This window comes from Pinus tabuliformis, chromosome 8 (genome assembly GCF_031772625.1).
Source record: "Pinus tabuliformis cultivar Carrire ecotype Pingquan chromosome 8, CPIR1, whole genome shotgun sequence".
Lineage (NCBI taxonomy): Eukaryota > Viridiplantae > Streptophyta > Pinopsida > Pinales > Pinaceae > Pinus > Pinus tabuliformis.
This window is the reverse complement of record NC_142294.1, coordinates 184,820,701-184,846,755: the sequence shown is the minus strand read 5'-3', so window position 1 is coordinate 184,846,755 and position 26,055 is coordinate 184,820,701. Positions and strand designations below refer to the sequence as shown.

Here is a 26,055-nt window from a genome sequence, read left to right as displayed (position 1 = left end):
GTGAGAAACAAAACGCTTTCTCAAGAGAGACAGAACGCTTATTAATAGATTCAATTGCTCCAAAGGACAACCATTCATCTAAGTAGCTGCAGAGTCTCAGATTTCAGTTATTCATCTAAGTAGTTGCGGAGTTTCAGATTCCAGTTATTCATCTAAGTAGTTGCAAAGTTTCATGGAAATTTAATATCCATCACAAACTTCCAAAAAGATGGATCTGAACTTCTGCTGAATGTGTCTTAAAGTATAGTAGAATTCTTAAACACTCATCTAGCAAGAACCTCAGGTTTTGAATAACCATGACTATTACTATACCAATTAGCCATCTGCTCATTAAAAGTACTGCATAAGAAAGAAAGAAAAGGACAACACAGAACATTTGACACATATCATGATAGCAACTCAGCCTTTGATTTACAATTTCAGAAGTTGTAAATATGTTAAATTTCAAGCGCAAGCCTTCAATTGAAAACTGCCAAGTCAGGGAACACATTAGAATTTCATACCAAAGAACTGTCCGCAACTATGCAATCAAATCAGTGAATATTTTCCCCAAAAAAATTACATGTAACGCACTTTTCTTGTTAACAAAAACATTCTTTAAGTGATATATCATATAATTGTTATGCCAATCGATGGAAACACAAAAAAATGATAAACGGGACCTTTAAAGAAGTTACCCAAGACCAACATAGTCTGTCAACATGTCAGCATCCTGCTGTAATACATATGCTCCCAGCTAATTTCTTAGATGGAGACTTTGCAATACAATACTCATACAAAATCCGTCTGGACAGTCAAATCCTTTACTCCAATATCATTGTACGAACTATGCACATGCTTCAAAATTTTATACTCATCGGACCCTTTCTTCAACTATTCCATCCAAAAATTACAAAACATTAGCATAATGAAGACATCTAATATGTGGCCATCCCTAGAAACAATTTGCAACCTACTATTTATCAAGGCCAAGACAAATGTTGCATTGACAACCATACCTGCAATGACAGTGAACCTACTACAAAGCCTGGTACCATTTCCCAGAATTGAGCCTGTGAAACTTCAGATACATCCTCGAGAATATTAATCTTCATGCAAAACAGCAATTAAAGACCGTTAGAAGTTAGAACATTCTCAGTATTCGTTCATGCTTCAAAGAAGACTGGGGTGGCAGGAAACAATCCAAGTTCCTATAATCTAGAAGACACATTTTGTTAAGTATTTCTCAATTACTGGGCATCATTGTCAATCCTTACATTTTTTAACCAGTAATCCACAATTTAGACCATTAAAACATTCTCAATATTCATTCAATCTTGCAAAGACTGGAGTGGCAGAAAGTGATCCAAATCCCTATAATCTAGAAGACACATTTTGTTAAGTATTTCTTGACTACCAAGCATGACTTGATCGATAATTTATATTGTGGTTTACTTCCTGTGGATACAACCTTCAAAGCATTTTGTATTTTGGTTGTACCACTGAAAAATATCTTAGTGGATGTTCTTAAGAAGGCAAATGAAGGTGAGAAGAAACCTGTCTAAGGCATTTGTTGAACGCTGATGAAGATATGCCAGATGGTGCTGTTTGTAGCAAAATGCCTGCGGCTTCTTTAAAGAGTGGCATTACCACAATGAAAATGGCAATGGATACCAAACCGAGACATAACATTTCTGCATTCTTTATCCTGCGTGATGAGAAAAAGTAAAACTTATCTAACCCTTAACAAAGAGCAAGAATTCATAGAAAGATATGGTTGCCGTTATATCTTATGTTCAAATGTATAGATTCGGAAGTCACTCAAGGACAATATAAAATTACCCAAGAGATAAAAGCCATGATGCTAGGATCAATCCTGCACTGAATACCAAGAACAAGCTTAAATCAGCAATAATCCTCCAATCATCATTCATATCATTTAAAATAGTTCAGGCCTAAAGTTCCAGGTAAGCTTCACATATCCTCATTATATTACATCTTGATGAAACAGTGAAATGTCAGTAAGAATCTGTGTAACATCACCTTCGAATGGAATCAGAGAGCACATGCAAGCAAACCGAATGGTAATTCATGTCTTCAGCTTTTCTATACACTGAAAAAATCATAACAGATATAAGATTACAAATATATGGCTATCTCAAACGACTAAGTCCAGTACTCAGAAACGCCCAGGACAGAGTCCCAATATTTGAACACATGATGACTTGTTTGTCTATCTAAAGCTTCAATATATGGTTGAAAGCTAACATAGTAACAAATGAGAAATTTTACTGATATTGATGAATGTCAAAAGTTGCACAACTTCCATCTCCTCCATGTAAAAAAGTGAGTTACTTCAACATATTCAAATACAACAAAAACCATGTATTACAGTCATAACTTCTTTGATCAGATATTCAAAATAAGCTGATAGTTTTAGAAATCCATTGTCATGGCACAAAAGTTAAAACTATAGACAGTCCATTGCTAAATTAGTAAAGAGGGCATGAAACTATGCTCAACACCTTTGATTTAACCCTTTGATCATTTTGCCTCTATTCTTCAAACTAGAACGCATTTGAATTTTCAAAGGGAAAGAAAGAAAGCTACTTCTTTTAATAGTATTTTTGACTTATCTCCTTACAGGTTTACTCAACCTTCAAGTGTAGACACTTATTGGATGTGGAATAATCTCCACAACTATCTACTGTTAAGTTTGGCATCATCAACTTAAATCCTATTGGTTCTTTTAGAGTTGATATTGACAGCACCTTTTTTCTGTTTTGAGGAGATATTTTTGACCTCAAAATTTTGCTAATGGTGGGAAATAGGATCACGGCAGCACAAGGATGAAAGTCTCTTTTGGTTGAGGTTTATGCAATCAAAAATTTACACATAGAATGAACAATGAAGTAATGTAAAGTGGCCAAATAAGCCAAACAACAAGAATCAGTAACACTACATCAGACAAGACTGCCAATCAGCAATAATCACAGGACAACAGCATCCATCAAAGGTAAAAACGAAAGACAATTTGAAATTGGTGAAGACCTGATATTTCAAGCTCAAACTCAACTGCCGTCTTGATACAGGAGAACCCTATCTTTGATCAACAGTACCAATCAAAAAGGCAACCTACAAATTCAAGAACTTTGGATAATTTTGGCAGTTTGTACTGGTAAGAGCACTTCAGGCCAGGATAAAAAAAAACTTAAGTTTAAACATCTAAGTCAAATGGGAAATACCCAGGCCAAAGATATCAATATTCTTAAACATCACTCGCCAAAGGTACAAAAATAGGGTGACTCATGGCACAATCATCCATAAACAAAACAGCCAGAAGTTCTGAATTTCAACATAGCACAGGGGTAAGAAAGCAGCCAGATAAATATAGCAGACCCAATTGTGGAAATCCAAAGGTATCTGGATTGGTCTCAATTTCTAGATTGAGAAATGATTTGTTTGCCTTCAAAATCTGTGACACCTGCAGTTCAATATGCAGAAGTTTCTTCACCAAGCCAAAATTCTATGTGCCCTTCACAGGTCTGCAGGAGCAAAAAAAAATCTCCGTGAAAGAATGAGTCATCTTCTGCTCACTCAGCCCATGAAAATCCTTCATGTTGTCTCAACCTGTAGTTTCTTCTGCTCACACAGCCCATGAAAATCCTTTATGTTGTCTCAACCTGTAGTTTCTTCTGATCCAGCATCTATGGCCCGGCCTCTGCTGCAGATACTGTCACAACTTAACAGTTCATTCTGTGGTAACTAATGGCCAGACTCTTCCTTCATTAATTTTCCAGTATGCTGATCCTCCAAGCTCTAGGCAGCTTGGAAGCGGGAGCAGGGAGCGGCAATTTTCAGAAGCTTCCAGGTCGGGAGCAAATCGGGAGCGAATTTTATATAATATATATATTTATATATTTTGATGCATATATGTCAACAAAACAGCCAGAAGTTCTGAATTTCAACATAGCACAGGGGTAAGAAAGCTGCCAGATAAATATAGCAGACCCAATCGTGGAAATCCAAAGGTATCTGGATTGGTCTCAATTTCTAGATTGAGAAATGATTTGTTTGCCTTCAAAACCTGTGACACCTGCAGTTCAATATGCAGAAGTTTCTTCACCAAGCCAAAATTCTATGTGCCCTTCACAGGTCTGCAGGAGCCAAAAAAAATCTCCGTGAAAGAATGAGTCATCTTCTGCTCACTCAGCCCATGAAAATCCTTCATGTTGTCTCAACCTGTAGTTTCTTCTGCTCACACAGCCCATGAAAATCCTTTATGTTGTCTCAACCTGTAGTTTCTTCTGATCCAGCATCTATGGCCCAGCCTCTGCTGCAGATACTGTCACAACTTAACAGTTCATTCTGTGGTAACTAATGGCCAGACTCTTCCTTCATTAATTTTCCAGTATGCTGATTCTCCAAGCTCTAGGCAGCTTGGAAGCGGGAGCAGGGAGCGGCAATTTTCAGAAGCTTCCAGGTCGGGAGCAAATTGGGAGCGAATTTTATATAATATATATATTTATATATTTTGATGCATATATGTCAACAAAACAGCCAGAAGTTCTGAATTTCAACATAGCACAGGGGTAAGAAAGCTGCCAGATAAATATAGCAGACCCAATCGTGGAAATCCAAAGGTATCTGGATTGGTCTCAATTTCTAGATTGAGAAATGATTTGTTTGCCTTCAAAACCTGTGACACCTGCAGTTCAATATGCAGAAGTTTCTTCACCAAGCCAAAATTCTATGTGCCCTTCACAGGTCTGCAGGAGCCAAAAAAAATCTCCGTGAAAGAATGAGTCATCTTCTGCTCACTCAGCCCATGAAAATCCTTCATGTTGTCTCAACCTGTAGTTTCTTCTGCTCACACAGCCCATGAAAATCCTTTATGTTGTCTCAACCTGTAGTTTCTTCTGATCCAGCATCTGTGGCCCGGCCTCTGCTGCAGATACTGTCACAACTTAACAGTTCATTCTGTGGTAACTAATGGCCAGACTCTTCCTTCATTAATTTTCCAGTATGCTGATCCTCCAAGCTCTAGGCAGCTTGGAAGCGGGAGCAGGGAGCGGGAATTTTCAGAAGCTTCCAGGTCGGGAGCAAATCGGGAGCGAATTTTATATAATATATATATTTATATATTTTGATGCATATATGTCAACAAAACAGCCAGAAGTTCTGAATTTCAACATAGCACAGGGGTAAGAAAGCTGCCAGATAAATATAGCAGACCCAATCGTGGAAATCCAAAGGTATCTGGATTGGTCTCAATTTCTAGATTGAGAAATGATTTGTTTGCCTTCAAAACCTGTGACACCTGCAGTTCAATATGCAGAAGTTTCTTCACCAAGCCAAAATTCTATGTGCCCTTCACAGGTCTGCAGGAGCCAAAAAAAATCTCCGTGAAAGAATGAGTCATCTTCTGCTCACTCAGCCCATGAAAATCCTTCATGTTGTCTCAACCTGTAGTTTCTTCTGCTCACACAGCCCATGAAAATCCTTTATGTTGTCTCAACCTGTAGTTTCTTCTGATCCAGCATCTATGGCCCGGCCTCTGCTGCAGATACTGTCACAACTTAACAGTTCATTCTGTGGTAACTAATGGCCAGACTCTTCCTTCATTAATTTTCCAGTATGCTGATCCTCCAAGCTCTAGGCAGCTTAGAAGCGGGAGCAGGGAGCGGCAATTTTCAGAAGCTTCCAGGTCGGGAGCAAATCAGGAGCGAATTTTATATAATATATATATTTATATATTTTGATGCATATATGTCAACAAAAGCATGTAGAATGATGAATGTTATAAAAAACATAAAAACATGGATTAAATTTTATAACATTAATCATCTAGTAGACATGGTATCATCAACATGGGATCCCACTACATGGTATCATCAACATGGGATCCATAAACATCATCTGGCTGAGAGTCTAAGGACTCCTCTGCAACCTCAATAGTAGTAGTAGCAGCAGCAAAACTGGACATCAAAACTACAAATCACTGATCAACATGATCACTCATGAAACTCATCATTGATTCAGCACTACTAGAAATGAAATCATCAACAAGAGCTATATAAACATCATCTAGCTCAAAGTCTCCAGGCTTGGATTGCTCAATGCTATAATATGGTAGAAATTGAAAAAGTTTAACATGTCTAACCAATGATTTTGGTTTGAGTGAAGGGTTCATCTCCTCAACCTTATAATATGGTAGAAAAAGATTAGCATGCCTAACCAATTATTTGTGACATTTCCTTGATTGCAGTAACTGGAAATTTAATCTTCTAACTTATACAGTTTATTTGTCTTCAAAAATGAATTCGACAAATAACAATTAATTCACTACTGCAACTTTCACAAATAAATATAGGAACAGAGAAAAATTTTGACACCAAGATTGTTGGACAATAGTCCCTGGAAAAACCCCAATATGGGGAAAACCAGTTCTGCAAATGAGGGTTTATATTATTATTAATCTTCAACAATTTGAGAAATACAACAATTGCTTTCCTTTCACTAGCAAAGCTCCAACATACAATTTTCTCTACTGGAAAAATCAACTGAAAATGTAAGTTTTCTTCTGCAAAATTATTTCGGCCTGCCTCTGGCTATTCGCACCTCTTCCTGGTGCTCGCACCAGTGACTAGAAATGCCCACTGTTGGCTCTAAGAAATTCGATCAGCCTCCAGAAATTCATTCCGGCTAGTATGTTCCCTCCGGAATTGCTCCGAGACCACACACACCTCTAGTTGCTAATTTCGACATTGGAAATCGATCTACAGCCTCTGCAACTCGCACCTAATAAACTAGTAGTGTGCACTAGCTGATTCGGCCTCCTTGAAGAATAATTCAGCCTCCTTTCTTCCTTGGAATCACTGGAAACTCTGTGATAAATTTATCCAGAAATATTCTCCCAAATTCACTGTTGAAACCCCGCTACTGGTGTCTCCCTTTGCACCCTTGCTCCCACTGCAAATTGCACCACCGAGTATCTCTATTGTCTGTTCTCCAAAGCCCCATCAACTTGCTCTTAGAATAACCAATGGCCATGATCTAATCACAATTGATGGCCAAGATCATCTTGACCCCATCAAGTGACTTTTCTATAAGTCTCTAGAGCAAAATCGATTTTCCTCAATTAATCTGATTTAATTAAACAGTTTTCCTAAGTTAGACTTGGGAAATTAATTATTAATTGACTAATTAATCTAATTGAGGTGTTTCTTGTGAAGCATTTTCTAGGTATTGGAGAAAATGTGTTCCTTCGCCTCAGAAACACCATAGAGACTAGAATGTTGAAAATTTAACTAGATTCGATCTTCACAATGTAATGTAAAATTTATCATTGATGTATTTATTATTTATTAAATTTATTATATCTTGTCAAAACATGTTCTTCATGCTTATAGAGTCAAAAAAAGTCAAAAAGAATTTACCTTGCGTCAAAAGAAAATGTATTTTAGTCATGTCCCATTTGGACATTTCCAAGAAAAAGGAAAACAATTTTTTGTTTAAGTCAAAGTCCACCAAATGAGTAAGTCAGTCCTCCTTGGAACAAGTCGGCCCAGTCCTCCAACAAACACCTATTCAACCTCCAACTACCAACTACATATAAAGGACAATTCAACCCATTTGAAGGATAATCAATAATCATCACAATGTGTACTTTCTGCACCTAACAAAGAAGTATACCAAATTAAAGGAGAGAAAAGGCAAGAAGAATCTTGCACATGTGAAGAATGAATTATGTGAACAGACCAAATTTTTTTGTGCTACCATAGGCCTGAAATTTCAAAGGCCAAAATTTCAAGGGCCAAAAGTTCAGGAAGTTGACCAGTTTGACCAATGTTGACTTTGACTTTGGAGGTGACTTGGAGGAGGATTGGACTTGGAGTTTTTGCTAGCAGTTTCGGTCTTGGTCCTAGTCTTGGATATCTCATTTGAATCTAATTCTATAAGAGAATGATTGTTGGGTTTTCCCCCTTGTGGAGTTTTGCCCTTGCTTGGAGCCTAATTTTGGTGTCTCTTGTCTCTTTGTTTTTTTGAAAGATTGAAAATTTGTATAATTGCTCGATGAAGAACACTTAAGAAGTAATAAGAAGACATTAAACATTCACAAGTAACTATCAAGTAAGAGAAATCAAATCTTATCTACCCTATATTTGGTTTCTCAACATAGAACACTTGTTCGTTGCTACCAAAAAACTAGCACTCCCTGTTAGTGAGGAGGGTGTTCTCCACAACTCCCAACTTATCCCTAAAATGTTCCCACAGATCAACACATTGCAGATATTCTCACAAAGGCCTTGGGTAAGGCAAAATAAGTTGGGAGTTGTAGCCGAATTAATCCACACTGTACAAAATCTTTGATGAAGTGGTATCTTCTGTTGATATGCTTCGACCTATCATAAAAGACTGGATTCTCAAAGAGGCTGATGCAACTCTAATTATCACAGTAGACACTGGTCGAATCTAATCCTTGACCAAACAAACCTACTAGCAACTTCTGAAACCAAAATAGCTTCACATGCAGCCATGCAAGTTGCCATGTATTTTGCCTCTACAGAACTCAGTGCCACAGACTTTTGCTTCCTATTGCACCAAGAGACAACCCCTGATCCAATACTAAAGCAACACAGTAAAGTGCTTTTCCAATCCATTGAATTTCCTACCCAATCTGCATCGGTATATCCACATAAACGGACACCATCACCTCAAGCATATCTCAATCCATACTCGATTGTACCAGTACACTCTCTTTGGCTCCACCATCAACTGACTGAGAGTGTTGACCGCAAAACAAATGTATGATCTTGCATTGACCAGATACATAAGAGATTTGATGAACTACCTATATAAGTTAAGGTCCACATCTGCATCCTTTGATGCCTCTATCTTCCTCCAGTTGGTCCTCATAGACGTGGACATGGATCTACAGTCCTACATCAAACTCTTTAGAATCTCCATAGTATATCTCCCTTGCCCAAGGAAGATTTCCCTGTACGTCTGCCATACCTCCAGTCCTAGGAAGTAATGCATTAGTCCCAAGTACTTCATCTCGAACTCAGTTGGCAAGTCCCTCTTGCAATCCTCTATGAGCCCTGATGACCCTATCAAGAAGAGATCTTCCACATATAAAACTAGTATGTAACAGCCCCAAGTTGAATTTCCATGCAAATAAATAATGTATGGACATTATGAAAGAAAAAATAAAACCAAAGCCATGGGACACGTATTCTAAGTTGAATTAGGGGAAAAGCATTACATTGGGATCCATTTGTGGGTAATTATTTATTGGTTATGGAAATTGGCATTGGCAAGAGGCAAAAGGCAATAATGGAAAATTATTTATTACAAGCTAGCAAAGCAATGTGGCAAGGATGCAAAAGAAATAAAGGAAAATGAAGAAATTCCACTTCATCAAGTGGGGAAGAGGAAGAGACAAGAAAAGGAGAAAAATAGTAAAAATATGCATGGAAAGGAAAACGAAGAAGAAAGAAAAGGAAAAGAAAAGAAAATTGGAAAAATAACATTCTAACAGACACTGGGAAAAAGCAAGAGAAGAGGCTACAACACCTGGAGCACAAGGAAGACAAGCAAGAAACAAGAAAGGAAGCAAGTAGCAAAAGAGGAATTCGTGCGGCAACCAACAAGAAGATTGGAACAACAGCCAACAAGAGGATTTTTGCAGGTAACAGTGTGCATGTGTGATTTATCATGCTGGGATTTGAATGCATGGCTCATGCATAGGATTATTTGTCATTTTGTTGTCATTGGCATGAAGATTTGCCTGGATTGACAATTATGTGCAACCTTGCCTATGCCATTTCCTAGATAGCCATGATGTAGTGGGTTCCCTGTTTGGTTGAGCTTTGGATTGCTAATATTTAAATCCTATTTGAGGCGGTCTCAAGAAAATTCCAAGGGTTGAAGGTGGAGATGGTTTTCTCCAAGGAAGCCTTTGACAAGTGGGTGGAGACAAGAAAATTCCTCTGGGTATGGTGAAGAAATTCTGAGGCATCCAAGCTTGTATTGATTCGGTGATTTATGGACCCGGTATTGGGTGAAATCAATGTGACTTGAGGGTGGAGGTGGTTTCCTCTAGATTCTATGTTTGGTTATGTATCGATTTATCCCATGTGATCCCAAATTCAGGGTTGGAATAAGTCACGAGGGTGATTGGGCTGGAAGAATAATTTTATTCAGCTCCAATCTACGGTCGGGTGGTACATGGAAGTCCCTGACTTGGTTGGCACTATGCATATGTTAATATGTGTTAATCTTTAATGAAGATCAATGAACACAAGTATTGGTCTATTGTGTTGCTTATGTGACTGGTTTGTCATGGCTTCATTCTAATTAAATGCTTCTCACATGCATGGTATATTTCTTATTATATGATGTGCTCTTGTTATTGATCTTGTTCATGTTTGTTAAGCTCTTAGATGATTTATATGAATGCATGAGCTAATATGTGTTTGTTGCAGCTAAGTATGAGAGGGCAGCAAGCCTTCTTGATGAACATCTGAAGAAACTAATGAAACAGTGAACAAATTATGCATTCATGACTTATAGGCACCATAGTCACAAAGTGTTTGTCTAAATGATTAACATGCATTGGGCATGTTTGAACAAGAATAGAGCCTGGGACAAAGCATATAGACACACAAACATTATTGACATAGTTTTGGGGAATTCTGGGTAGTTGGCCTGTAGGAAAGCCCTAAAATTCCAAAACAAAGTTTGTGGCCGCATGCACAAAAAGAGTAAATTTCGGTCACAGTCGCATGGAGGTTGGTTATGCGTGCGGCTGGAGCCCTCTAGCCACACTGGCAAGCTTGCATGCGTGTGGTTGGGGTGTAAACTAGGTCAAGGTCGGGTTTAGTCGCAGGAAAATGATCATCTCGTAAATTTTTGGCAGATAGCAGTATGATCATGCACCACTTCCTATTTTGTAGTAAGCTTTGGGCATGCGGACCCCATTTGCATAACTGAATCTTGGAAGTTGGGTCATGCATACTAACTCTCAACTCATGTTTACCCTGGCAAGCATGTTAATGTGGGTAAATGTGGGGTGGGGTGTTACGGAGTGGCTCACCTCCTACCATCAGATAGTAGAGGTTGGATTCCTAGTACACGGCCCTGTAGAAGATGAACGAAGTAGAGTTGCCACTCGGACAGAAATCTATCTTAAACACAGAAGATGATATGATGAAAATCAGATGAAGATGAATGGGTGATGATGAAAGGATCAAATGATGATAAGAGATTGAGAGGACCAAGGACAGAGAAACTCTGTCCTCGACAACGGCGCCAAAAAATGTTGTCGCACAAAGTGTCTAGGCACGGCGACAACGCTCATAGTAAGGGTTGTCACTCTAATCCTTACTGTTAAATTATGGTATGTTCTATGCTTAGAGCAGTTTACTTCTTTTCTTCTTATTAGCCACAAATTAGCAATCACATATACATTAAGTAAAGTGTAGATAGAACATTAAACGATCAACAGAAAACAAGCCAAGACAAGAGACACAAGATGTGGCGGCTAGCCAGGGACAAACCCCAATGCGGGGAAACCCTTTGATCAAATCTTCTTTTATCTTCAATAGTTCAACAGAGAGAAATAGTACAAAATCAGAATTCTATAATTTTATATCAGCAGCAGCAAACCCTAGATCAGCAAAGTCAGACTTGGTCAAATGAGTTGAAATTGACCTCCAATATGCATGGTCAATTTCTAGTCAAGTAGCCCTCGAACAACGTGAGAAAACAACCATTGAACAGCCCCAAAAAGACATTCAAATTGTTGTTGACTGAAGTCAACCTGCTGCCCAAAACTAGGGCGGTCAACGCAAGTCAAACCTGTGGACGGATTGCCTCAATTTTTGTGCCAAAATCTGCGGCCTGCCTAGGAGAGGCAGCGACACCACAACCGCACTCTTGATGAGTCAACGCTTCGTCAATGCAGGTCAAAGATACCTTCAGCTGCTTCTGCATCCTCCTCCTTCCCACGTGTGAGCTGCTCCTTGTATAACCCAAAGCTAAGGAGAGAGAGAGAAGAATGAGTGAGATGAGATGATGAGAAAATGAATCAACCTCTCTTGTATTTATATGATTCATTGGGCATGTGTGCCACACATTTCACTGTTGGCCGACCTTGACAATTTGTTAAGTAAATACAAATAAATTCATATCTCCATAAATACTTGTTGGAATCGGATGATCTTTAGATCAATCCTACACCTCTCGACAAGAGGAATCTAGGAAAAATATCAGTTGCCATAAATGAGGTGACCCACATGGAGTTTGGCCCTAGTTTCCAATTTTAACACTCCCTCTCAACTAGGGAGAACTCCATCTGCAATCCGTCTGACCGTTGCTCCTATCCTAGCCATCAAATTCACTGCCTTGCATTGCTTGGCCCTGCTCTGCTATGCTCTAACTATGAAGAAGAAGAAATGATCGAGGATGTATCATACCATCCTCCACTGACCCAAATTCAGTCTCAGAGTGTGTCATACCACTCTCATTGATCCCAGATCAGTATCATTGATCCCATATCAATGGAGGTCATCTTAGCATAGGGAGTACGATAGATACAACGATGCGTCCATCGATAGTACTACTAATGGTCCCTAACACCATTTCCCTACTCATTGATCAGATGAGAGGTACTTTCCATGAGTCCCAGAGTGCATGGGTAGGATGCCTCGACAGGAGAACTAATCATCCTGTCCACAGGAGAATAATCATCCTGGCCCACAAGAGAACTAATCATCTTGTTCCACAGTCGCCACGGAGAAATAATCATCCTGGCCCACAGGAGAACTAATCATCCTATTCCACAGTCGCCACGGAGAACTAATCATCCTGGCCCATAGGAGAAGTAATCATCCTGTCCTATAGTCGCCACAGGGTGTCACAAGGGAAGGTTGAACCTTTCACCCTGTACATAGTGCACCATCAAGGGATGGTGAGTCGCCCTGTGGTCGCATGTTGCTCCAAGAAGTACCTCGCGCCCCCCTAGAGCTCCCAGAGCTCAATACATCATACTTGACCCTCATAAGAGGGTCTTTGAACGACACCAAGTCGTTCTCGGAAAGTCAGATTTGACCTTTCCCAGGGGCTTAGTCAAAATGTCGGGGACCTGTTCATTTGTACCGATATGTTGGAGCCTTATTGCTCCTCGCTGCACCATCTCCCGAATATAGTGGTACCTGATATTGATATGATTGGAGCGATCATGAAATACGGGATTCTCCGATAAACGAATCCCATTCTGGTTGTCACATAAGATCACAGTGGTATCCAATGTAAATCCAAACAGCTCATTGAAGAGATTTCGCAACCAGATCGCCTCACAAGAGGCCATACTAGCAGCAATGTACCCTGCCTCGGCGGTGTTCAAAGCTTCTGCTTCCTGCTCATCTAAGATATCGAGGCAGATCCCAAAGGGAAATAGCACCCGGAAGTGCTCTTTCGGTCCACCACACTGCCTGCCCAATCAGCATCAGTATATCCAAGTAGTCTCACATCTTCGGCAGTGTATCTCAACCCATGAGTGATTGTGCCATGAAGATATCTCAACAGATTCTTGGCACCAATCCAATGTGTGTGGTGAGACTCAACCATATGTTGACTCAATGTGTTGACTGCAAAGCATATATCCGAACGGGAGTTCACCAAGAACATCAATGCTCTGACGAGTTGACGATATTCGATAGCATTTCGTAAAACAGGCCCGGCAGCACTAACGCTTAACTTCTTGAAGTCAAGCTCCATCGGGTAGTCACGAGCTTGTAGTCCACCATATCGAATCTCTCCAATATTTTCACCACGTATTTTCCTTGTGATAGGAAAATCTCCCCTGGTTTCTGCCAGTCTTCCAGTCTTAGGAAATAGTGCATCAGTCCTAGGTATTTCATCTTGAACTCGGAAGCCAACTCCCTCTTACATTTGAGAATGAGAGGGTCTGCGCCTGTTAGAAAGAGGTCGTCAACGTACAACACCAGTATGAGAGGTTTGTCGGCTTCACTCCTAGTGAATCCCAGCTTCATCAAGTAGCTATCGATCCTCTCATACCACGCTCGGGGTGCCTGCTTTAGCCCATAGAGGGCTTTCTTCAACCTGCACACATGAGATTCTCGATCACGAATCTCAAATCCTTCGGGTTGCTCCACATAGACCTCCTCTTTGATCAAACCATGCAAGAAAGCGGTCTTGACATCCATCTCATGTAGGTTCCATCCTTGCGAAGCAGCAAGGGCTATGATGAAGCGGATGGTGATATATCGGGCAATAGGTGCAAATATCTCGTCATAGTCTATACCTTCCTTCTGAGAGAAGCCACGAGCGACAAAATGAGCCTTATACTTTTCCGCACTTTCATCAACTGCATGCTTTATCTTGTAAAGCCATTTCAAAGTGACAACTGCTTTGTCCTGGGGTCTGGGGACCACATCCCAGACATCGTTTTTCATGATGGACTCATTTTCCTCAGTCATAGCATCCTTCCATTCTTGATGCTTGACAGCTTCTGCGAATGACGAAGGCTCATTTTGGATGATCGTGCTCATGATGGTCAAGTATCCCTTATACCTGGTCGGCGTCTTACTTTCCCGGAAGGTTTTTGTGGGTGCAACGTGCCCTTCAGCATCATCAAGTGCCCCAGTTAGCCATGAAGGCCTCTTCCTAGAAGAGGGAGGCTCTTGCAGAGGGGGATCAATAGGATCCATAGGTTCTTCCACATCGAGCATTGTCTCATCTTCCTTTTCCTTTAGTTCCCTGGTGTCAGCTTCTTTAGATTCCCTTTGAGTAGGAAGATTGTCAACTTTGCTAAGAGCCATATCTTCGTCAAAGGTGACATCATGGCTAATCTCGATTTCCCTTTGACCAGCCACATAGATTCTATAGCCCTTATTGTTTTCACTATAGCCCACGAAGATTCCTTTCTTTTCAGATGTACCCAATTTATTCCTCTTCTCCTTCGGCACATGAAAGTATATCGGACTTCCAAAAATTCTAAAATGAGATACGTCAGGTTTCTTACCAGTGAACATCTCTTCGAGAGTCTTGGAACCCAATGCTTGATGAGGGCATCGGTTTTGCACATATACAGCGGTATTTGCAGCTTCGACCCATAAAAACTTCGGAAGTCTTTGATCATGAAGCATAGCACAGACAGCTTCCACAATCATACGATTATTCCTTTCCGCCACACCATTCTGCTCAGAAGTCTCCCTCTTAATGTCAGCTTCTTTGCAAAAGTCATGGAACTCATTGGATTCATATTCAGTCCCATTATCAGTCCTTAAGATCTTGATTTTCTTTTCAGTTTGATTCTCGTTCAAGGCTTTGAAGTGACGAAACCAAGTGAACACTTCATCCTTCTTTTTCAAGAAGTATATCCAAGTCTTGTGAGAATAGTCATCTATAAAAGTGAGGTAATATAAATATCCTCCCAAGAAGTTCACAGGCATCATACCAAATATGTCTGAGTGAACCAACTGCAATATATCAGAGGTATTGCTTTGGCTTGAGGGGAATGGTCCCCTTTTGAGCTTCCCTTTGGCACATCCCAAACATACACCTTCTTACTCTACTCGGAACTCGAGCATCCTTGTCACCATTTGTCTCGCATTGGGTAGAGCTTTATAATGAAGGTGAGAAAACCTCCAATGCCATAGTTCGGACTGAAGTGATGTGTCACAAGACATGACACCCAGCAGACTTCCTCCGACTTGATACATTGAATCAACTCGAAACCCAAGAGTGAAAGCTTCTTTAAAATTCTTTTTCTATACACATACCTTGCCATCGATGAAGGTTACCTTGTAGCCTTTGTCTTCCATTGCCGAAACGGACACCAAGTTCTTTTTGAGATCAAGTACATATAGGACTTCTTGCAAATGAATTGTATTACCCTAATTCAATTGAAGAGTGACATTCCCTACACTTTTCACAGGATATTTTGCGTTGTCCCCAAGAACAATTTCCAGGTTGGTCTCCTTCTCTATCAGATTATAGAGAGCTTCTTTGAAACCAGTGAAGTGCCTTGAGGCACCACTATCAATAAGCCAATTTCCCAGTGTGTTCGGGGGAGCAGTGGTAGAGAGGGCCACTAGTAAACAATATTCATCTTGCTTATTGTTAACAATGTTGGATTCATACCTGGAATTTCTTGCCTTCTTGAAGGGTTGTCCTCTTCCTTGATTTTCGGCGTTTCTTTTATCTCTGCTATTGGACCTGCCATTCCTTTGATTGCCTTGAGAGTGATTTTGGTCATCGTCATGGTGTGAGTCCCTTTTATCAGGGCACTCCCTCGCATAGTGGCCCATTTTATTGCAATTGTAACATCATCCTTTTCTTCCACCCTTCAGTCCAGCCTTTCCTTTGGATTTAGCCCCATAATTGTTTCTTCTTTTAGCATGAGAAGAAAAGGCAGAGGGATGGCCTTTAAGTGCGGGCATTTCTTGCTCTTCCATCCTTGTCTCTTCTTGAATACATCTAGCCATCAATTCCTCAAATCCTGGGATGACATTATTGTTGAGAAGAGTAGTCCTGAATATATACCATTCAGATGGCAGTCCTCCAAGAGTTGTGATAGTAATTTCCCTGTCATGAACTACTTCTCCAATAGATAGGAGATCATTCTTGATCTCAGTGATCCTTAAGAAATATGCTTGCATACTCTCATCTTTGCCCTTCTTAATTTCCTTTAGCTTATTTCTAAGGAACAGAACTTGATTTGCATCATTAATTTTAAATAAACTCACCAGTCTATCATAGATTTCCTTGGAGATTGTCAGCTCGGAAACATAGGCCACCAGGCGCTTGTCGATAGAGTCCCGGATGATCTTCCTTGCTTTGACTTCTCCCTTGGACCACTTGCTTTTGGCAGCAGCGGATGCATTTGATGGAGGCACAACAATATTGCCTCTCACATGGTCCAACACTTCCTGATCCTCTAAAGTCAGATCGAGAGACATCTTCCATCCGTGATAGTCAGACCTTGTCTTCGGCGGGGAAGAGTGTTGAGGACCCCATGAAGTTTTTAGGATAGCCTTGCCTACCTTCTCTTCAGTGATTGCTCTTGCTCTTGCTCTTGCTTGGGCTTTGTCTTCACCTCAGCTCTGATACCATGTTAAATTATGGTATGTTCTATGCTTAAAGCAGTTTACTTATTTTCTTCTTATTAGCAACAAATTAGCAATCACATATATAATAGGTAAAGTGCAGATAGAACATTAAACGATCAACAGAAAACAAGCCAAGACAAGAAACACAAGATGTGGCGACTAGCCAAGGACAAACCCCAATGCTGGGAAACCCTTTGATCAAATCTTCTTTTATCTTCAATAGTTCAGCAAAGAGAAATAGTACAAAATCAGAATTCTGTAATTTTATATCAGCAGCAACAAACCCTGGATCAGCAAAGTCCAGCTTGGTCAAATGAGTTGAAATTGACCTCCAATATGCATGGTCAATTTCCAGTCAAGTATCCCTCGAACAACGTGAAGAAATAGCCCTTGAACAGCCCCAAAAACACAGTCAAATTGTTGTTGATTGAATTCAACACGCTGCCCAAAGCTAGGGAAGTCGACGCTGGTCAAACCTGTGGAGGATTGCCTCGATTTTTGTGCCAAAATCTGCGGCCTACCTAGGAGAGGCAACCACACCAAAACCGCACTCTTGTTGAGTCAACACTTCATCAACGCAGGTCAAAGATGCCTTCAGCTGCCTCTGCATCCTCCTTTCAGCGTCCTTCTTGCCCTAATGCGTCCTCCTTTCCACGTGTGAGTTGCTCCTTGTATAACCCAAAGCTAAGGAGAAAGAGAGAAGAATGAGTGAAATGAGATGATGAGAAAATGAATCAACCTCTCTTGTATTTATATGATTCACTGAGCATGTGTGCCACACATTTAACTGCTGGCCGACCTTGACAATTTGTCAAGTAAGTACAAATAAATTCATATCTCTATAAATACTTGTTGGAATCGGATGATCTTTAAATCAATCCTACACCTCTCGACAAGAGGAATCTAAGAAAAATATCAGCTGCCATAAATGAGGTGACCCACATGGAGTTTGGCCCTAGTTGCCAATTTTAACACTTACTCCCTCCATTTAGACTCTCTCCTAAACAAGTCAAGGGGGGTAGTCCCTAAGGTGAATGAATGAGAATATCCTGTGAAATACAAGCTCTAGGAGACTTTAAAGATGGACAACCTGATGAATGTGAAACAAATCTTGGTTAATTGAGATTGATAGATCTAGCAATTAAGACAAGTAAGACACAATCACAAGAAAGAAATGATTTTAGACCAGTGCCTTATATTTAATTAACCATAGGCTAAATAAAAACAAGTTATCCAGATCAATTTATAAACCTACCTTTCTAGTGACGATTACCATTCCGGGAGGTTTTTTGTCTCACTGATCCATTCTCGGATGGTCTGCAAAGTTTTCCCCTACAGTCTTACCCCAAAGTTGGAATGGATTTTGTCGCTAGGATCATAGGCGAGTCCTAGTGTTCTAAATCGAGTTTATGTAAAAGTGATTTGGGAATAATCCTAACTATTTGGTTAGGTTATTTTATTATAAATTGTTTGGTCTGCTGGATTATATTTGTGTCGCAGAAATGGGTAGTCTGTGAGGGTCTTTTACAAATGGGTTTTCTCGCTTATGATGTAAAAAATATGAAAATCATGATGTAAAGTGTCTTGAGGGTTGGACAAATAATTTATCCCCTCAAAGGTTAATTAATTAAATTTTCTAGCCAAAAATTAATTAAAATCTTAAGCCAGAAATTTAATTAATTCTAGGTCCTAGGTAAATTTAAATTCTCTAAACGCAAAATTTGTCGATCCTAAAAAAAAAAAAAATTAAAAGGTCTTGGGACTGGTAAATTAATTATTTTGTTAAATTTTAAACCTTTGGTCCCTGGGATTAAGTCAAAGTCAAATTTTTGGGAAATTAACACAAAAATTCTATTTTTGAATTAATTAAAACACACTTAATTAAAAATTTCGAATTTCCCTAAATATTTAAATATTTCGATGAATGAGATTAAAAGAAATGTTAATCTTCATTAACAATCGAGATTGCTTTGACGAGGATCACTTGAACGAGCCGTTGGAGGATTTATCTTTAAATAGGAAGTCATTTGTCAGTTGATCCATCCGATCTTTGAGTCGTGTGCTTAACAAGAAGCTTTGGTGTAATGTTTTTTCTGGATAATAAAGAAAAACTTTGGGGTTACAATCTATTGGTGTTGCTCTTCATGGGAATATTGTAAGATGTGTTGTTTTCATGCATAATTTTTTCTAAAACGATTGATGATAGTTTCTGAAGAGTGAAAGTACAAGTATCTTGCTCAGTCGTTGGGGTTTGAATAATAATCTAAATTTTGAACGTAATAGCAGGTATCTCTATTTGTCTAAGTTCTATTATTATTTTATCGCTCTATTTTTAATGGTTGGATCGAGTTTTGTAGGGGAATCTTGATTTTAGATCCTCGGGCGTTAGAGGAAGTTTTCAGTTGGACCAGCCAACTCCCAATTTGTGTTTGCTGAAGAGCCCAACCAAATTAGCTACGGGCTTATCATAAGATTTTGTTGGTGATACACAAAGAGTTTCGAGTTAGCACCTCCTTTAAAATTTAAAAATTTAATTTTTGTGCGGCATAATGATAGATCTGGTAATTATTGTAATTTAGCTAGGTTTTTGGAGTTTTTCAATTTTATCATTGTATATCTCGTTTCTGGGTGTTTCGTTTTGTCATTAAAGATATAGATCTGAAGAATAATTCTTGTTTGAAGCCAGATGTAGGGCCATGGAGGGTAAGATTTAGCCTCAATATCACTTTGCAAGGACATTATTCAACTTTTTCTTGCAGTCCAAGGGTTTTAAATTCTTAGATCTCGAATTTTTATAAGGGTTTCAGGGCCAAATTTGAAGCATAAAATATATTGGTGTGAAATTCGTTTTTTATGGGTTTATCTTGAGTTTCTGGGCTACCATTTCTCTGTAGACTAGGATTTTCGATTTGCTGCTTCGGGTTTTTTGATTCGTAGAAAATTTAGAAAAAAAAAAAAAAATTTAAGAGAATCCTTCTGCAGCTCCTTGTCTTTGTTGCATTCTCTCCATCACCGCCTACGTTTTTTTGTTTTCATTGCTTGAATCTCCCTCTTTTTCGACCTACAAAAAACGAGCTCCTCCCCCTGCAAAATCCGTTGCCATTAACCCATTCGTGGCTCCAAAACGTTGTACATTGCCATCGCTGCCCCTCTCCTCTTCCATCTGCAACCTCTGTGTGCTCTTTCGTGTCCTCTATTCCACTGCGAGTTTTTCCCATGGATCCCTTATCCCTCTGCATCCTCTCCTTCCTTCTGCCAGCACACTCATTCCAGTGCCTCTCCTTGACTGCAAAAAATTGGCTACTTTTTCTCTTTTTCTCTTACTTGCGTTAAATTATGGTATGTTCTATGCTTAGAGCAATTTACTTCAGTTTCTTCTTATTAGCCGTATGTCAATTCTCAGTATAGAAATCACATTAACATATAAGTAAATGTCGATAGAACATAAATCAAGCCAAGACAAGAGACACAAGGATGTGGCGGCTAGCCAGGGTGTTATGAACATAGATTATGTAAAAATAAATAAAAATAGATAATAAATAATAACCATAATAATATAAATATAATAATAAATAAAAGTAAATTAACTAATGGTTAGTTAATTAATAGTGAAAAGGCATGTCTTAGAAACATCCCTGTTTGTGAAATGGTACTTACCTGGCTATATATACAGGACCCTCATTCTCATTTGTACTCATCCTATATCAATTCTTTTATTCAATATACAATTACAATTACTATCCTACAATGCATGTCTTTGATTACAAAGTACTTTAAATATTTTCGTTGCGTATACGACTTTTGGTCATTACATTGGTATCAAAGTTGTTCGATCCTCTGATCGCTCAGCTGTTGCACAGAGGCATGTTCTTCGATCCAGGTCTTTAACCGTCAAATTCATCAACATTGTTGTCGTTGAAGCGTTTCGCTACAAGAATTTGGAGTTTCTCCATTTCACTATCAAGCATTTGGCCATTCAAATATATATATATATATGGAGAGAAAATAAAAGTTACAAAAAATAAAAATCAAATTCAAAAAAAAAAAAATAAAAAAATAAAATAAGTACATATAAAGATTAAAAATAAATTATAAATAAATAAATATACTCCGATGTAAATTTTGAAGGAGAACATTCATATATATAAAAAAGATTCTACATTATTGATAAAAAGTGCATAATAAAGATAAGAGGGAATCTTTCCAAATATATTTAAAACTATACAAGTAAGAGAAGGAAAAGTAGATAATATTATCTTGATTCTTCATTAAGTAGTTTACAAGCCCGTGGTTATAGAAACCCATGTTAATTGTCCATAGTATTTTAAAAGTAAAAGAAAAACAAAAAGAATACAAAATCTCTTATGTGAATGGTAAGTTTTACTTTTCACCTCGTGGTTTTAGAAACCCGTGGTAATTGCCCATGGTATTTTAAAAGTAAAAGAAAAAGAAAAGGAATACAAAATCTCTTTACGTGAATGGTAAGTTATACTTTTTACGTGAAAAGTAGATAATATTATTTTGATTCTTCATTAAGTGGTTTACAAGCCCATGGGTTTATAAACCAACAGTAATTGCCTGTGGTATTTTAAAAGTAAAAGTAAAACAAAAGGAATACAAGATCTCTTATACTTTTTACATGAAGAGTAGATAATATTATTTTAATTCTTCATTAAGTGGTTTACAAGCCCGTGGTTTTAGAAACCAATGGTAATTGCCTGTGATATTTTAAAAGTAAAATAAAAACAAAAGGAATACAAAATCTCTTTATGTCAATGGTAAGTTTTACTTTTTACGTGGAGAACATTAACCGAGTCAAAAGTACATAAGTGAACATATATTTTTATAATAGACACGTTTCACTAAGGTTGTAACTTTTCAAAAAAAAAATTATAAATAAAAGATATATAAAGAGAAGTATTATATTATAAAGGGGTATTTAAAGAAAAGAAGTCAAAAAATTATTGAAAATATATACAAGTACAAAGCGAGTATTATTATAAAAGGTTACACAAGGAGAAAATATCAGTTAAGAGTTTACGTTAAAGTGAGGTTGAATTAAAGTTTAACGAGTTATATGAAATTTAAAAAAAAAATACAAAGGACAATAAGATATTTAAAAAAAGCCAATTGAAACAATATTTAAATATTCTTTTTAAAACACAAAAGGAAAAAAAGCTAAGTAAGAATTATATAAAAAGAATACAAGGGAGTTTTGAAATATTAAGGATAATAGGAATTTGGATTAAAAGAGTTTTGATATATATATATATATATATATATTAAAAATGCACTTTTAAAGGGGGTTTGAAGTACAAAGTCCAAAGGAACATTAAATATAATACCTTAAGTCATCTCGACAAAACAAATGGGATCAATCATTGAAAAAATGATGGAGCTCACTAAAATGACGAAGGAAAAAAGGTTTTCCTATAATGGTCTTTCAGTTACAGATCACAGAGTAATTACATTAAAGGAAGTATCCAAGGAAGAGAAATTAATGTCACCATCAACACAAGCAATGATAAAAATTATATCCACATCAACTTGGCAAATCAACTATTAATTCCAGAGCTACGCATTGGTGTAAAAAAAAAAATTGACCAAAACGAGTATAAAATTAGTGATCTACAAGTGACAATAGGTTATTATGACTACATACTACATATCTCAATTTCATGTTGTAAGGACAGATAAAAACACTGAAATCATACTCGATCAACCCTGGTTTAAGGATTTGGGTACATTCATTTTAAACATAAAGAAACAAGTTTTGACGTTTCCTTATAAAGGGAAGATGGTCATGTTTCGAGACATAACAAGTAAATCAAAATCAATAAAATCTTCATTAGAAGACCTTAAGGATATCTCAGACTTGATGTTTCAAGATAACAAAAAACGATATCAAAGAAGCAAAAAGAGCTTGAAGAAGTCATTTGCAGCAAAGACAAAGAAATTTCGCGCCTTAGAGTTCACCAAGAAAAACTACTCGAACAAGTCAAGAAAGCTCAAGCATCAAAGAAGGAACTCAAGGAGCGTTTATTAGAACAAGAAGAAGAAAATTTATGTTTAAAGAAACTTAACCAAACATTAGTATCACAAATCAAGTGTTTAAAAAACGAGAAGCGTGAAGGCCAAAATAAAGTTGACTCAGAGAATGAGGAATGCTTACGTCTCAAAAATCATAATCAAAATCTGCTCAAACAGATTAAAAAACTTAAGGACAAAAAGAAATCATTGACGAATAGGTTCAAAGAACTTGTCGCAAAGGAAGCATCAAAATCTCCAGATGTAACACTCCAAACTGAAGAAACAAACATCAATACCACTAATCTCGTAGTTCAGGCAAATCCAAACCCTATTGAAGTAAAAACGTACTCAGAGGTTGTCGTTCAAATAGAGGAGACACCAAATAAGGATTCAGTTGTTAAGTCAACAACAACAATGCCTGATGGAAATCAGGAAACTGCCATAAAAACATTTAAGGCAGTTCAAACAAGAAAAATTCATTATCTACATCCGAATCACAAGAGTAGACACCTTAATCAATCTACAAATCTATATCACGCAAAGCATAAACAGACTTATGTTTCAAAGAATATTGAACTGAGCTCAATCCGGTCATACGGTAACTATTCACCACACATCTCCAAGGATCAAAAGATTCCCTAGAAGATTAATCTAGGATGGTCTGATCCGTTTTCAGTACAACAATTTTGTCTATCGCTCAGAACATCATATCATCTTGTATCAACACAGATAAAAGCTCAGAACAAGAAGATATTCTGAACAACAGAAGAGATCTGATTCTTCATCAGTAAGCTTTGAGGGCAAATCTTTTTGAAGGAAAAGGCAATGTTATGAACATAAATTATGTAAAAATAAATAAAAATAGATAATGAATAATAATCATAATAATATAAATATAATAATAAATAAAAGTAAATTAATTAATGGTTAGTTAGTTAATAATGAAAAGGCATGTCTTAGAGACATGCCTGTTTGTGAAAGGGCACTTACTTAGCTATATATACAAGACCCTCATTCTCATTTGTATTCATCCTACATCAATTCTTTTATTCAATATACAATTACAATTACTATCCTACGATGCATGTCTTTGCTTACGAAGTATTTTAAATATTTCCGCTGCGTATACGACTTTTGGTCATGACATAGGGACAAACCCCAATGCGGGAAAACCCTTTGATTAATTCTTCTATTTTCTTCAATAATTCAGCAGAGATAGAGAGATAGTACAATATCACAAATCTGTGATTTTATATCAGCAACAATACAACACTACCCAGCAAAGTCAAAGCTGGTCAAACAACTCCCAATTTGACCTCAAGTCAACCTTGAAGAAATCGGTCTTCAACAGCAAACATAGGGAACCCAAAATAGCCCTCTGTCAACAGTCAACAAAAACACAGCCTGCGGTCAGTCCTAACTAGTCAACGCTAGTCAACATATCACCCAAAATAGAAATGCGCAGTCCAAATCTGGTCAACACATGGTCAATGCACTACCTAGCAACTCAGTCAGCGGTTAGCAGCCCTGCACCTTGATCAACGCAGTCAACGCAACCCTAAAACAGAAATTCATCCTCCTTGCACGTGTGAGAGATCAACTGCTCCTACGCTTGCCCAATCAGATTAAGAGAGAGAATATGATGAGATGAGTGATGGTGAAATGAGGCACAATGTCTCCTTCCTTTATATGCAATGTTGAGGTTTAGCTAGGGGTGTGCCACACACTTTAACTTGCTGGCCGACCTTGACAAATTGTCAAGAAATACAAATAAATTCATATCTCCATGAATACATCTCGGAATCGGATGATCGTTAGATCAATCTTACACCTCTCGACGAGAGGAATCCAACAAAAATATCAGCTGCCATAAATAAGATGACCCACATGGAGTTTGGCCCTAGTTGCCAAACTTAACACTCCCTCTCAACTAGGGAGAACTCCATCTGCTAATCCATCTGTCTGTCGGTACTCTCTGCCATCAAATGCAATACCCTGCACTACTCAGCTCTGCTCTGTCGAACTATGAAGAAGAAGAAATGATCAAGGATGTATGATACCATCCTCTGCTAACCCGCAATCAGTGCCAGATAAAAGAGAGTACCCAATAGCGCTCTTACTGACCCGAAATCAATCCCAAATAAAAGAGAGTGTGTCATACCACTCTTACTCATCCCAGATCAGTTCCAAAAGAGAGTGAGTTATATCATTCTTATTGACCCGAAGTCAATTCCAATTGATCCCAGATCAATATCATTCTAGCATAGGGAGTACAGTAGATACACGATGCTTCATCGGTACTACTATGGTTCCTATCCTCATTTCCCTACTCATTGGCCAGATGAGAGGTACTTCCCATGAGTCCCAGATTGCACAGGTAGGATGTCTCGGCAAGAGAAGGATGAACCACTCATCTTGCCTACATGTCGCCACAGGGTATCACAAGGGAACGTTGAACCATTCACCCTGTACAGAGCGCACCACTAGGGAAGGGTGAGTCACCCTATGGTCACTCGTCGCTCCAAGAAGTACCCCAAGCCCCCCAGAGCTCCCAGAGCTCAGTGTATGCATCATACAGGACCCTCATAAGAGGGTCGTTCACGGAAAGTCAAGAAATTGACCTTTCCCAGGGGCTTCGTCAAAATGTCAGTGACCTGCTCATCTGTCCCAATATGATGGAGCCTTATTGCTCCTCGTTGTACCATATCCCAAATAAAGTGGTACCCAATATCGATGTGCTTGGAGCGATCATGAAGTACAGGATTCTCGAATAAACGAATCCCACTCGAGTTGTCGCAAAGGATCACAGTAGTATCCCATGTATGTCCAAGCAGCTCACTAAAGAGCTTCCTCAACCAGACAGCCTCACAGGAGGCCATACTTGCAACAATGTACTCTACCTCAG

The 26,055-nt window shown here is 38.4% G+C and overlaps 1 protein-coding gene across 1 annotated transcript in view; it reads right to left on the bottom strand.

Moving 5' to 3' along the window:
• Nucleotides 1-433: 433 nt before the first annotated feature.
• LOC149234755 (Cation efflux family protein) overlaps nucleotides 434-26,055 on the bottom strand; it is a 106,422-nt gene continuing 80,800 nt past the window's right edge. Inside the window, exons 7-11 of the mRNA XM_089371923.1 lie at nucleotides 2,023-2,092; nucleotides 1,822-1,860; nucleotides 1,537-1,687; nucleotides 999-1,088; nucleotides 434-873 (exon numbers count right to left, since the gene is read on the bottom strand). Coding sequence (XP_089228049.1) covers nucleotides 772-873; nucleotides 999-1,088; nucleotides 1,537-1,687; nucleotides 1,822-1,860; nucleotides 2,023-2,092 — 452 coding nt within the window. The 3' untranslated portion in view covers nucleotides 434-771. The remainder of the gene's footprint in view (nucleotides 874-998; nucleotides 1,089-1,536; nucleotides 1,688-1,821; nucleotides 1,861-2,022; nucleotides 2,093-26,055) is intronic.